Consider the following 13,282-nt stretch of genomic DNA (forward strand, 5'->3'; position numbering starts at 1 on the left):
ATATATATATATTGTCCCCGTATCTCACAGTAGTGCGCACTGACGTCAGGCCATTCACTAAGATTCAGCATAACTGTGACAGACAGTGCATGCTCTGGGCCGCCCAAGCCTTTCCCACAGCATGCTGAGGGGCACTGAGCCTGGGCTGTGTGGAGGTGCACTGAGGACAGCATGCAGGTCAGCAGGATACCGGAGTGGGAGGGGACAGATGGAGGGGAGGGTAAGAAGCCAAACATCACGGTAAATATAGAACCTCCGGCATTCTTGCGGCTCCATCCACGAGTCCCGAGCTACTCCGTTTATTCTTAACAATTCACCACAGAATGTAAATGTCCACAGAATTTGTGCAAGCCATACAAACCCCGAAAATGAGTTAAGGGTTTTGGGAAGTAATTCTGCATTTCCCTGCTGCCACTCCCACTTCGCCCCTAAAACAACCATGGGTTCACACAAGAGCCATAGGAAATGCAGTAAAGAAGTGAGATGTCAGCAAATCAGGCCAACTTACGTTATGTTTTTCTGCCAAATAGTCAAAGAGCATACGTCCATCTCTGCAAAAAAAAATAAAAAATAAGCAAGACAGTTCCTGTAGTTAGAGGCCATTTAACTTGAGTCGTCGTTTGGCTGACATCATGGTGTTTGGAGTCCCATTCAGGTATATTTTTCCACTTCTGGTCTAAATCAAGAGCTGTACATAAATGAAGACCATTTCACTTTTAAAACAGTGTGATGGACTGTTTATTACATTTGGTTTGGCTACTACAAATCTATGCTAGCCATGTCTAACAAATTATGTCTGGTGAGGAAAGTGAATACTGATTTCTCAACACAGCCTTTGAGTCTCTATGACTGTCAAAATAAAAAGGAATGCACTGGCTCTTCTAAACTGTTGTATCCAAACTGCATTTTCTAACTTGCCTGTAACCTATGTGGACACCACATTGAAATTATTTGTTTCTAGGGTATGTTCACTTCTATAATGTGAATGTTAAGTGAATTTCATTTAGGCTGAGGCAGGATTCTTCACTGCTTCAGGACAGGTTGTCTCTGCTTTGAGGCTAATGAAGGATGGCTTATAGAAGCTCCTGGGTGACTTCCCTGTAGTGTGGAATGTCAGCCTGTTGTGCATTACAGGAACACAGATCCTGATGATTTATCTGAGCCAATACCCTCCATGTCAGTAAAAAAAAAAAAAAAAAAAAAAAAAACTTTTTAAACCATATGTCACAACACTATAGATGTATCCCTCTGCACAGGCACAAAAAGGGCTACAGATTATTATCTGCACAATGTCTTAACAAAATATCTAAATATCTTATGTTTTGCTTTGCACTTGTTATGAGATAAGGAGAGAGTCAGCTGCTGAGATGTCAAACAAGTGGCATCTGTTCATGAAAAAGTCTGCACAGCATTACTGCCACCTTCTGCACTGAAAAAGTCAAGGAGCCATGAGCAGCACATTGACTCAAAAACCCAAAAGTGGTTTTCATTGCTTTAACAAATAAGAAAAAAAAAAAAAAAGAAAAAAATCATAGATCACTCTAATGGTCATAATCCACAGAGTGTGTCTAATAATGGCAGATTGTTTATAAATATGGTACTAACATGATTTACTATAATAGCTGGGCTTGGTTTTTGGCTTCAGTAGTTGTCCAAATAAAGCCTGGTAAAGCATATAGGCCTATTAGCTAACTGTTCAATAAAAGTACTAAGACCAATAGGTTATATTACCCTGTAAATGCTTTGCGGATCTGTGTGTATTAACCCTGAAATACAGGACATTGGGGTTCAAATATCAACCCATTTCTCATTTCCAGCATTGGATGATCCTCTAATCCAGAAATAATGTTCAAAACAAGCAACTGCATCTAGCATTATTTAGACCATAATGGTGGAATAAAGCTGTTACATGTCCTTTGGCTTTAGAGCAAATTCTTCATTGACCCCAGATGAGTTTCCTATTGTTTTACAAATCTAAAATGGTATGAGAAAAAAATAATGTATAACTTAAGAGAAACATAATTCTTCATCCAAAAGAAAGATTTCCTCTTTACTGCATACTGACAGGAAACTAACAATAACATAACCATGCACTAAGTCAATATTACTATTATCAGGCTTCAAATCTCACATAACAGTTCCTACAAATCTGTGTCTTAAATATACAAATGTCTACAGCCCAACAAAAACAATATAATAAAACAGTACAAACTGAAAAGAGATGAAAATGGAAAATGCTTTTGATTAACTGTACACACTCTCGCCAAGAAACAAAGGAAAGGATAAAGACTGAATATGACCAAACTATTTTAATCACTGTAGACGACAAAACAGTCTTAATAAAGTTAACCACAACATCTTGCATATGTCTTTTTACTTCTGTCTTTGCTGACTTCGCTCAGCGAAAGCCCTGAAAAGGCTAAATACATTTTTTATTCAAAATGAAGTTCCATGGTCTCTACAAAATCCCTTTGCAATGCTGCTGTGCCGTGTACTGTTTCAAATAACAGGTTTTACTAATCCTAGAATCATGGCAAGTAAGACTAGCAATACATTTCACAACCTCACTAAGGCTAATCATTTAGGATAGTAATTAAATAAGGAGGAAAGATACTACTCCTAATTAAAAAAATAACAGGCTTTACCTGGTGGACTGCATCTGCCTTGTTGTCTCTGGGTCCTCAAACATTTTCACAATGGGTTCTGTCTCTGACTGCAGCTGCTTTAGCTGGGCCACAACCTCTGTCCTCTTCTCCCTTAGAGCTGACACAGGGAGGATAAAGAAAGTCATTAGCAACTGCAACACCATAAACCAACACGTACATGGTCTGCGCCCCAGCACTGAAAACGCTGTAAAACAAAGTTCATTGCTAAATCAATTCTGAATGGAGTGAGTTGTGTAGCCCAGTAACCCTTAATGATTTCTATCGAGCAATATCAATATCTTCCTTGGTGTGTTATTGCTGGAGAAACATGGATGAGGAGTGTGTATCCACCAAGCATCAACTCAACACTTACTATGGGGAATTTCCTTTTCAGAAAAAAGGCTTCTGTGCACATCCATGGCAAAGTCCACCATGTTTGTGTCACTGAGGAGCTCCAGTTTTCCATTAAGCAGCTCCTGCTCATTGTAGATCTAAGAAACAGAGCCAATTACAGAAAAACAGAGGTGAGGGGGATGTTTTTGTACAATATTATCTAACCACAAGGTTATGACAAAGCTACAAAGACTAATACATTATGTTTCCAATTTATTAACTTTTACAAGGCAAACGTATTTAATGGATGATGAGTATTGCCCCTTCTATTCATACCCCACCCTCTCATGGTCATATGAATTATCTGAGCCTAATTTGTACCGAATGGCATGCTGGCTATTGTTCGTGTTACGATAACGACGTTCAACCAATAACAAAAATGACGGTCTTTGCTAGCCAACTACACGTAAGTTAACAGTTACAGACAACTTAAAAGTAACGTTAATTCATGTTTATATTAGCTTTCTAATTTAACCAAGAGGTAAGCTAATGCTAACGTTACTTTAAGCGAACGTGGAGGGGTCTGCTGGCCCTAATAATTGTGATAAGTGTTGTGAACATTGTTAATACATATTTCCCAGCTGTTAAGCGATACTTCCTACAAATGCATTCCAATCTTTGGTGTTATTATAGCTAATGAATCACTTGTCAGCTTCCAAGGGTTAGCATAGCCTGAGAGAGCCCAGTTATGACTGTTTCATTGCCCAGTCTATCTCCACTGGGCGGCAACATCGCTGAGCTGCAGAATGCTAACGTGTATGAGAGCACCGCCCAACAACTGCGTACAACCTACTACGCCAAGTAAAGGAAACGCGCACTCCTACAACCGCCTGTTTCTGAAAGCGCGTGGCTAGCTTAACCAGTGTAAAGTTACCCACAATCAAAAGCAGGACTTCCGATACTTTATTTTCAAATGTTATAATCAATTGAAATCTTTAGTTGTCATAATGTCATGATATGGTGCGTAACATTCCATATCGTAATTGTTCGTAGTATTAATTATATTTTCACTACATACATCAATCTAATCGCTTATACGTTGTTCTGCAATTTCTTTTGTTCTGTCCACCCCGATTTTATCAAAGGTGACGTGTTTTTCTGCTTTTAATTTGAAGGCTGGACGTTATATTTCCGGCTCCACTCCGGTTAAGTATGGCTACTTTACACATCTGCAGAAAATGTGACCAACTCCGTATCGTACACGGTTTTTACAACTGTTTAAAAGCCGTAAATAGTTTCTTGAAATAATGAAAAAATGTACCGAAGTGTTTGTGTTAATATAGTCCGTACCTCTTTGACAGACAGGAACTCCAGCAGAGGAAAAACGAGATGACGGTCTAAAAAATGGGCAATTTTGGTAGTGAGGTCGTATTCCGCCATCTTTGCTCCGGGGAAAGGGAAGTGGAAGCATGTTTCAGCTTTGTACAGAGGGACTGACCAATCAGCGACATTCTCAGCATCCTCAATAGGAAGTATGTAAAAAGGCTGTTATGAAATACATCACAAGTCCGTACTGTATACTAATATAATTATGTATACAATATGAAGTAATTATAATAGGGCACTATTTTGGCAGTTAATGTATAAGAGATAGATAGATAGATAGATAGATAGATAGATAGATAGATAGATAGATAGATAGATAGATAGATAGATAGATAGATAGATAGATAGATAGATAGAAAACCTGTTTTACTTTATTCTTTTTATGTTTTTCTGAGCTGTTGCATGAGCTCTTGCACCACTGTCCACATCCAGCCAAACATATGCTTATACTGTGTCCACTGACGTGATAGTGAGCAGCTGTAACAAAAGAGTTTCCCCTCGGGGATCAATAAAGTATTTCTGATTCTGATTCTCATACTGTTAAGTTTTGTTTATTGTTTGTTCAGTTTTCTCTTATAGCAAATTCTATAGTTTCAAATCACTTTCAGGTTTCAGTCATGCATTTGCAGTGTGCAGGATTAAATAATCTTATGGCTTGGTGACTTTATTCATTCCTTAATGACAAGCTAACATTTTAATTTTAATAGAGTTATCAGTTCAGGGGTGTCAAATTTAGGTAACATACTGTAGTCATGTGAGGTCCATATACAGTATATGTATTATTTTTCATTTGATACAATGACAATTATCCAGCTCCTTGTTGTGGAAGAAAGGGACTTTAGTTTAACTAACATTTATAATCTTTCATTCTTGCTCATGTATAATATCTATGCTTTTTTTTTTTTTTGCTTCATTTGTTTCTCAGAAGGATGCATGACTGTGACTTGTAAACCTTTCAAAATTCCCATAATTTCCTTGTGGTGTTGATGCAGTGAAACATTTCATTTATAAAGAGGGATCCAAGTGAACATTTTGTTGAATTTGAAAACATAGGCTTTCCTCCAGACACCACCAATATTTCTCCTAAAAAGCCTGTGTGTGACTGTGTATGTATGACTTCTTAATGGGACTAACACTGTTTGAGGGCAAATATAGTCATTATGAGCCCCCACTCACGAGCCTGCTAAATTTGAATGAAAACAACCGGAAATTTTCCAATTATTTGACTTTTCCACATGGTTAGAATGTCTTCACTGTGCATCTGAACTATCCTCCTTTCTCCTCCTACACTTCAGCAGCTGCCTCATAAAGGTGCCCATGTGTCGACCATACCCAGCCAATATCAGCTACTAAATGGCCCATCTCTAATAGGTTTCACTAGTACCTTGTTTTCTTGACAACCACACGGTCATGTCTTGTATCCTCACACAGTTCTTCCCTTGTTACCGCTGGGCTCTCTCTCTTCCACTCCCACCTCTCCCTGCCGCCTGACGGCAGGTAGAAATGAGTCATAGGCAGACACCACTCACCATGGCCAGTTGCTGTTTTACTGGGTGCTTCTGACACAGTCAGCTCTGGCTCAGTGGCAGCTTGCTTAAAATGAACAAAAAATGAAACACAGCTTTTACTCTACTGAAGCCTCCTTTGTGTCATCTGCTTCATTTCAAGGCAGGTTATGCAGTAAAACGAGTCAACCATACAATCATTTCATCAGTTTGGCAAGTATCATTTGGGAATGTGTCTATTAGATCATTCAGTGATATAATTTTAATACATTAAAGCTCCAGCCAGTTTGGCTGCAGCTAAGTTAGATTTATAAGGTCAATGAAATACTTTCTCTGTTTTTTACTACGGTTTTCACTAATGTGAGTAATAGTATGGTAGCGTATAAGGGACTAAATTAAAATGATAATGTAAACTTGGTAATGGAAATGTAATTCCACAATAGCGTTATCATTTTCCACATATGCATGTGTTATTTGAGTTAAAATGAAAATGCCAATTTCCACATACTCGTATGGGCGTTCTATGACCATATTAAAATTAAAATGTACCCCACTGTACAGTGGACAGTACTCAAATGTTAATACAAATTTTGAAAATTAAATATAAATGCGAAATGCGAATGGCCCTATCTAGAGCCAGTGTTTGGTTTGTCCGTTCAGTCTATTGCATTTACATTTGCATGTCACCACGCTCTTCTGGTGTCAAAATGAAAATGAAAATTAAATCTTCTATTTGACATTTCATTTTCAAAGACTTAACCTGCTGTACAGTGGACAATATTCAAATGCAATAAGCGAAACAACGTCCCCAGTCTATTACATTTACAGGTCATCACGCTCTTTTGTCAAAATGAAAATTAAATCTGTCAGTCCTCTCATCAAGGCGGGTCTTCATTTAGGACATCACACAACTTTATAACTTTATTCACAGATATTGGTAAAACTAACAATATGGGACACTGAATTTGATGAATTTGTTTATCAGACCACAAATGAGAAAAGAATTAGCACAAGATGGTCAAAGACGTGTGAAGTGTTTGTATGTGGACTGTGAGTAAATTGATTTAAAATTTCAGATTTAGGTTCTGTGCCAAATGTATTATATAACCTAGAGGGTTTATGAATTGTCAGTTATGTCGACATGCCCTTGTTTGATTTATCTTTAGAACACTCCTGGACGAATGAGGGACTACACCGTCTGATTTATCTTGTAATAAAAATATTTGAAATGTTTCTTTTCCTCAAAAAAAAGAGAAAAACTGTATTTCCCTGTTCATTTCCTTGCAGTTCTCATGCATTAGTTCTGTGTTGTTAACTGTGTAGTTGCTGTGGCTGCTTTGACATACAGTATGTTGGTGTTCAAGTTTTCTGTCTGCTGTAGTGTAAAACGTTCTCAAAAGGCACGGCAAATACACACAACACAACCAAATCCATGTATGTGTCCATGTATCATCCATTTATGTTTATGTATTCAAATTAGTGGTTATGTTAAAAAATCTTATTTCTTATTTCTATTTCACTTTTGTTTGTTGCATAATCATGAGATTTGATAATTAAACCTCCTATTTTCCTTCAGGAACCACACTTACAGTATGCATCTTACTTTTCTTGACAACGTTTTAATGTTAGGGACTATACAAAAATTATTACGGTGGAAGAGGGGAACACAAAAGGGGGAAGGTATTGTGTTTTTCTTTTTGGAAGAAGATAGGGTACTCTGACTTTTTTGGTAGAGCAGGGGAGGGTCTTATATTTTCTTTTCTCATATTAAAATACATTTTTATTTCAGCATTCCTTTGCAATATAGTTAATAGTGACATAAATAGTTACATAAAAAAAACAACTTTTACATGTACCATGGTTCATAAAGGTGCACTTTGCCATATACAGAGGACAACAGTTCTGTTTCTGTATGAGGGTTTCATTTATGTGTAGATTGGTGTATAAGAATATGATGTAATATAATATTAGGGTTTAAATTGGTGTACAAGTTTGAACAAGTTGTACCAATTTAACACTGTTAATTACATGTTGTGACAAGTCTAGAGGAAGGTTCACCCCAATCATTTTCGTGCAGTCCCTTACCAAACAGGAAAACCTCTATGTGTTCTTCCGACCTTATTTTAGTGCAAAATGATCATAACCCAATAATTGTTCCTCCATGTAACATAAACACATGCTCTATAGCCTCCATTTTCAGTGAAATGTGAGTTGTGTGCTTGCATTTTATGTGCAGGCAATAATACTTGTTATTACACAATATTAAATTAGGAAGCAGCGGGAAAAATCTTCACGGGTCCAGGCAAAGCCAGTAAGTATTCTCAGATAGGTTAAACACCACAAGCTAAATCCAAAATGACAAGAAATCATGTGTTTTAAACACTGATATAAAGGCCAAATTGCTTTGGTTTCTCTTGTTTCAACCAGCCAATCGTTTGGAAAAACGTGCAGGAGAATTCTCTTTCTCCACTTTAGATTTTGTTCAGTTTTCGTTCCTAACACCACACCGATGTTATTTTGCTGATAACATGCTGAACTCACAAAAATATGTTGAATCCAGACTTCACTCTTTGAATATTCACTGTCCAAAGACTTTCTCCTTTACAGAATATTCAATGTGTTTAGTTAATTTTGTAAGTGCTATGATCTTTCTGTTCAAAACTAACCCTTGATCAGTTTTTACAGTTGCTAATAGAAGTCTCAGATAGTGTACATGTTGAAATTTGCAAAACAAACAATCCAAGCCACTGAATACCATTAGGGCCTGAACTATGCTCAACCCGTGTTTTTTAAAAGGTCCAGTGCCAGCTTGCTCATCCGTCCCTTTGGAGAAAAGTAAAGCCAAACCCATGAACTGCAGAGAGTTGGGAAAATGGGCAAGGGGTGATTGAGACAATAAAGCAATTCAGGGGGATAGATCCAGGAAATTTCCTGCTGGACACTTTCTAGTATGTATAAATATATTTCTTTGCTTTCTTGCTGAGAGTTAGATGAGAATATAGATACCTCTCTCATATCTGTACAGTTAATATGAAGCTGGAGCTAGCAGAAGCTTAGCTTAGCATAAAGACTTGAAACAAGGGAAAACAGCTTGAGTCGTTTTTACACTACCATATAAAAAGTGAAGTGTTAAAATGACAAGTTGCAGTTTTAAGAGGGGTTATGTACCAGAATATTTCTTGGCCAGAAGCAGTGACTTCTCGAAGTCTTGTTATCAATGTTAGGTTGCCAGGCAACCAGCAGACCCTGCAGGAAGTCACTGCTCCTGGCCAAGAAATAGTCTGGCCCATAACCCCTTGTAAAACTGCAACTTGACGTTTTTACACTTTAGCTTTTGTACGAATTAAACAAACGAGCAGGGGTTCAATTGGGCTGGAGTCCACCTAAGCTGAGCTCCGCCTTCTAACATGCAGATTTCACCCTGTCGGAACGCTCATGCTTTTGGGTTTAAACATCCGCTTTCAGACACTGGCTCATGCTGACCAAACAAATGTAGAAAGTAGGCTCCTTTTCCTTGATTTTATTGAATGGCTGTGGCCATCACACAACAGTAGCATCACTTTACAATTTACGCACGTGGCGTAATTTTTAAGTCTTCTGATGTGTCACAGTGATCTCAGGGTAGCTTTATTAACCTAAATGCTGTAATGTAGAGCAAACAGGTATAAGCTGTTGCACACAGATTCTAAGTTTATACAGTGAAATCATTGGGAACAAAGCAGCCGAGCTCAGGATTTCATTAGTTTTAGTTTTTTATTAGAGTCCAGCACCATCAAAGCTGTTGGTACATTTTTATTTTCAGCAAAAGTCAAAATATCGTCAGCTCTGGAGAATATTTCGGTCTTGCATGTCAAGTGGGTTATTACAGGGAGTTTTCAGTTTTGCTGCTTACTAGCAATCATTTGTAGTAGTGGCTTTACTGCGTTAAGGCAACAGATAGTAGGCTTAATAATGAAAACACAATTTATTGTACTAAGCCTATAAGTACATGGTTACCTCAATGCAAATATATGTCTATTTTTACGCATGGACAGGAATTTCAGTGTTTCATGAACCACAAATTCAACGCAAAAACAAAAAAAACGTCCGCCACTGGCAGTGTATTTGAGTATATTTAGGGTTTTTTTGGGACTTCACAGTGCTTCACAGAGATTACCTTTTCCCCCCTCAAATTTATTTAAAGGATCACTTCTCCCAAATTACCAAAAAAAACAATCAAATAAAAATGAAAATGATTCTCCCCAGTGGTATTTGGCCATTGAGATAGTTAGATTCAATTTGAGATATCTGCATGATATCTGAAATCTCACCAGTATAATGGAGATGAATAGAATTTAGTTTGTAGTACAGTATTTAAAAAAATATATTTAGAAAATTCAGCAGCAACATTTCTTTCCAGAAACAGTGCCATTGATACTCTGGACAATCCACATCCATGGAACATGATGTCTACAGTTTTAATTTCTACTGAAGAAATATGTCCATATGAAAACTGTCGACAGCGTGGTCTGTGGAAACCACCCCACCCATGCCCAACCCCCCAACCTCATTGGACAAGGGCTCCCCTTCCTCACAAATCCCAAACAAGATATGAAATGTTAGTGAGCTTTAGAGGCGCTGGTAGGCTGTTTCCCCCGGTTTCCAATATTTATGCTAAGCTAAGTTAACCAGCTGCTGGATAACAGCTTCATATTTCGCATACAGATATGAGATGGATATGAGATGGTATCGATCTTCTCATCTAACTCTTAGATGAATAAACACTTATTGGCAATAAAGCCAATAAGTGTACTTCCCAACATGTCAAACTATTTTGTTAAGGCGAAGGCTATGCGATTGTGCACAGTTACTGCAAACGTGAGCCCTACTTCACTTTGATTGTTGTTTGTCAGATTCAACCTCTGTGTAGATGCAGTTCACGGTGGTCTGCTCTCTAACATAACTATTTCTTGGCGATGTTTCTGCAACTTTGTAATCTCCTCCTGCCAAGGTACTTCTCTGTCAACCCAACAAAGAGGGTGAATGTAACTAATGATTTGTTCCCAGGAACTCCCATAGTACCCAGCCAGGCAAGTGAATGAAGAGGTTTGGGCTAAAGTCTTATCAAAACTTTAAACAAAGCCCATAAAAGTGGAGTAAATATAAACAGTCATCCACCATTTCTGTCTCTGTAAATCAAAGCATGTGTGTGTTTTTGTAGGATGAAGCAGTTGTAGGCAGTGATGGCTTTGACCACACATGATACCCAGGTTTAATACTGGGATGCTCTCAGGAACACCAACACATTTTAGCATGCAAAACAGTTATCCATCATTCTACGTGTTTGTCTTGCAGAAAATACTCCTCTGCCTTAATGGGATAAACTTAAAGGGCGCTGGAGTGATGGGCCAAATATTCCATGAAAAACCTCAGCTCTCCAGTTCCCTGAAAGCTTTCTTGGTCAACAAATGAATCCAAGAGAGGGAGATGAGATGACACTGCCAAAGACACCCACCACTGGCCTCATTCTAATATCTGTCAAAATATAAATCAATACGACCTGAAGACAAATGACTCGGTGCTGGATGTTGCAAAGCCAAGCATCCCTGCTCTGAATCCGAATTCCAGCATCTCATATGAATTTCAATGATTCTTTTGTAAACTTTTTAGATATGCATCACCTCGCTCCGAGTACGTGTCAGGTTATAAATCAGCGGTCCACACTCCTGATTCGGTGCCCAGTGCTGACTTCAGCACTGTCACACTCGATGGCAATGGGATGAAGGTTATCGACTGGGCCTGTGGGCCAGAAAACAATAGAAACTTCCAGCAAACACCCAATGGCACCAAGCATGGCAGAACATCTGCGCAACACATGTCCGCTGCACAAACAAGGAGGGACTTGTACTCGCACACATCAGCAATATACGACCCAATGGACACAGGGGGGGCGATCAATATTTGACCCCTCTAATCCTTCCTCAACAAGCTCCGCTCCTATGCTCGCTCGTCTCATTATGCATAACTTCACTTTTCTTCTGCAATTTTTTTTGGGAAAACATGACATTACAGAGAACGTGGAGCTATCTCCAAATTTGCGGTCATGAAGATTCTTACCAGAAAAGAAAAGTGAAATCTGATAACTCCAGATTATGCTGTTTAGTTACAGGTTTCCACTGCATGGGGAATGAGATTTGAATATTCCTCTTTCTGTGGATTTGAAATGTCTAATAATTGCTATTGTGTGTATTTATGTAGATAAGTGGAGGCCTCTGAATAAAACCACTCTTGAAATAATGGAAAGAAAGTAAGACCAGTGAACAATAGCCATGACTTCTATGAATGTGAAACCTCAACTTAGATCCCCTGAGAGGTTGTAGAAGTGCTTTATATTTCAAATTGGAACAATACAAAAAATGCTGCTGGAATGAATGAACTTCACCAGCTGCCGCAATTTAGGATGAAGATGATGTGATTCTTGGATACAACAGAGAAAAAAATTTCAATATTTGGCTCAGAGGTGTCAAAATTGTCACGTCACTGCCAAATACTCTCTTAGAGATCAAACTTTCTCTTTAATAAGACTGCATGAGGGTTATGTAAGATTAGGCTCAAATGTAAAGTCCTCCAATATGATTTTAATTTTTTTACTGTGATGAATTCCAGGAGGAGCACAGGAATGTGTTCATGTGGAAATCAATTTATGGTCTCAAAAGCTTGTAAGGATGTGTTTTTCTAATTCTAAATTACCATCACTTCTCGCGATGAATGTGGCCATCACCTACAGCCTGTGCTGAAGTCTGTGGAGGTAATCTCATGCATGGTGATGTTAAATCCTTGTTCGAATTTAATGAGAAAGGAAGACTGGCTATTAAAACCAATCTAGCAACACATAATATACTACATGTGGTAATACTCCAATCCACAATAAGCAATCACGCTACTACACGAGATGTCAGGGGAGCAATACATCCTAAGCTTCATACTGTGTGAGTAACATCAATTACCAGCGTGGTGCTGCTCTGACGTGGGGCTGAATATTGTTCTTGGCACCCAAGCCAAGAAAGAGAAGAGCAGGAGAGTGAGGAAGCCTAATTGTGATGTGCCATAATTTCCCGCTCAGGGCCTCTCACTCAGGATATGGGTGAGGTCAAAGGTGCAAGAGAGGGAGTCCATCAGAGGCAAAGCGTGCTGAAGTCATCTGTACAAAGTTATTCGCGGTGAGGTGAAAGCAACTTGGTCAGACAGGGGACCTAATCAGATTTCAAAGTAAACACGGTGCCGCCAGCTCCAGAAGGCTGAGTCCAAACATTGTTGCTAATTGCATCTGTCTTCATTTTCCGCAACTCACTGTACAACACCAGTGAAAAAGAAATCTAGATGGAACAGGAACTATTTCAAAACCACAGAGAGCACCTCAACCTTACCTCAATT

General features: G+C 38.5%; 1 protein-coding gene across 2 annotated transcripts in view; it reads right to left on the minus strand.

Annotated features, from left to right (window-relative positions):
- Window positions 1-4,482, minus strand: part of eif3ea (eukaryotic translation initiation factor 3, subunit E, a) — a 32,683-nt gene extending 28,201 nt beyond the window's left edge. The window contains exons 1-4 of one of the 2 annotated variants that reach the window (XM_044206705.1): window positions 4,329-4,482; window positions 3,019-3,136; window positions 2,646-2,763; window positions 509-551 (exon numbers count right to left, since the gene is read on the minus strand). In XM_044206705.1, coding sequence (XP_044062640.1) covers window positions 509-551; window positions 2,646-2,763; window positions 3,019-3,136; window positions 4,329-4,418 — 369 coding nt within the window. In that variant the 5' untranslated portion in view covers window positions 4,419-4,482. The remainder of the gene's footprint in view (window positions 1-508; window positions 552-2,645; window positions 2,764-3,018; window positions 3,137-4,328) is intronic. The other variant, XM_044206706.1, reaches the window with a different exon arrangement.
- Between the last annotated feature and the right edge of the window lie 8,800 nt (window positions 4,483-13,282).

The sequence above is a fragment of the Siniperca chuatsi genome, linkage group LG9 (assembly GCF_020085105.1).
Source record: "Siniperca chuatsi isolate FFG_IHB_CAS linkage group LG9, ASM2008510v1, whole genome shotgun sequence".
In the NCBI taxonomy this organism is placed as follows: Eukaryota; Metazoa; Chordata; class Actinopteri; order Centrarchiformes; family Sinipercidae; genus Siniperca; species Siniperca chuatsi.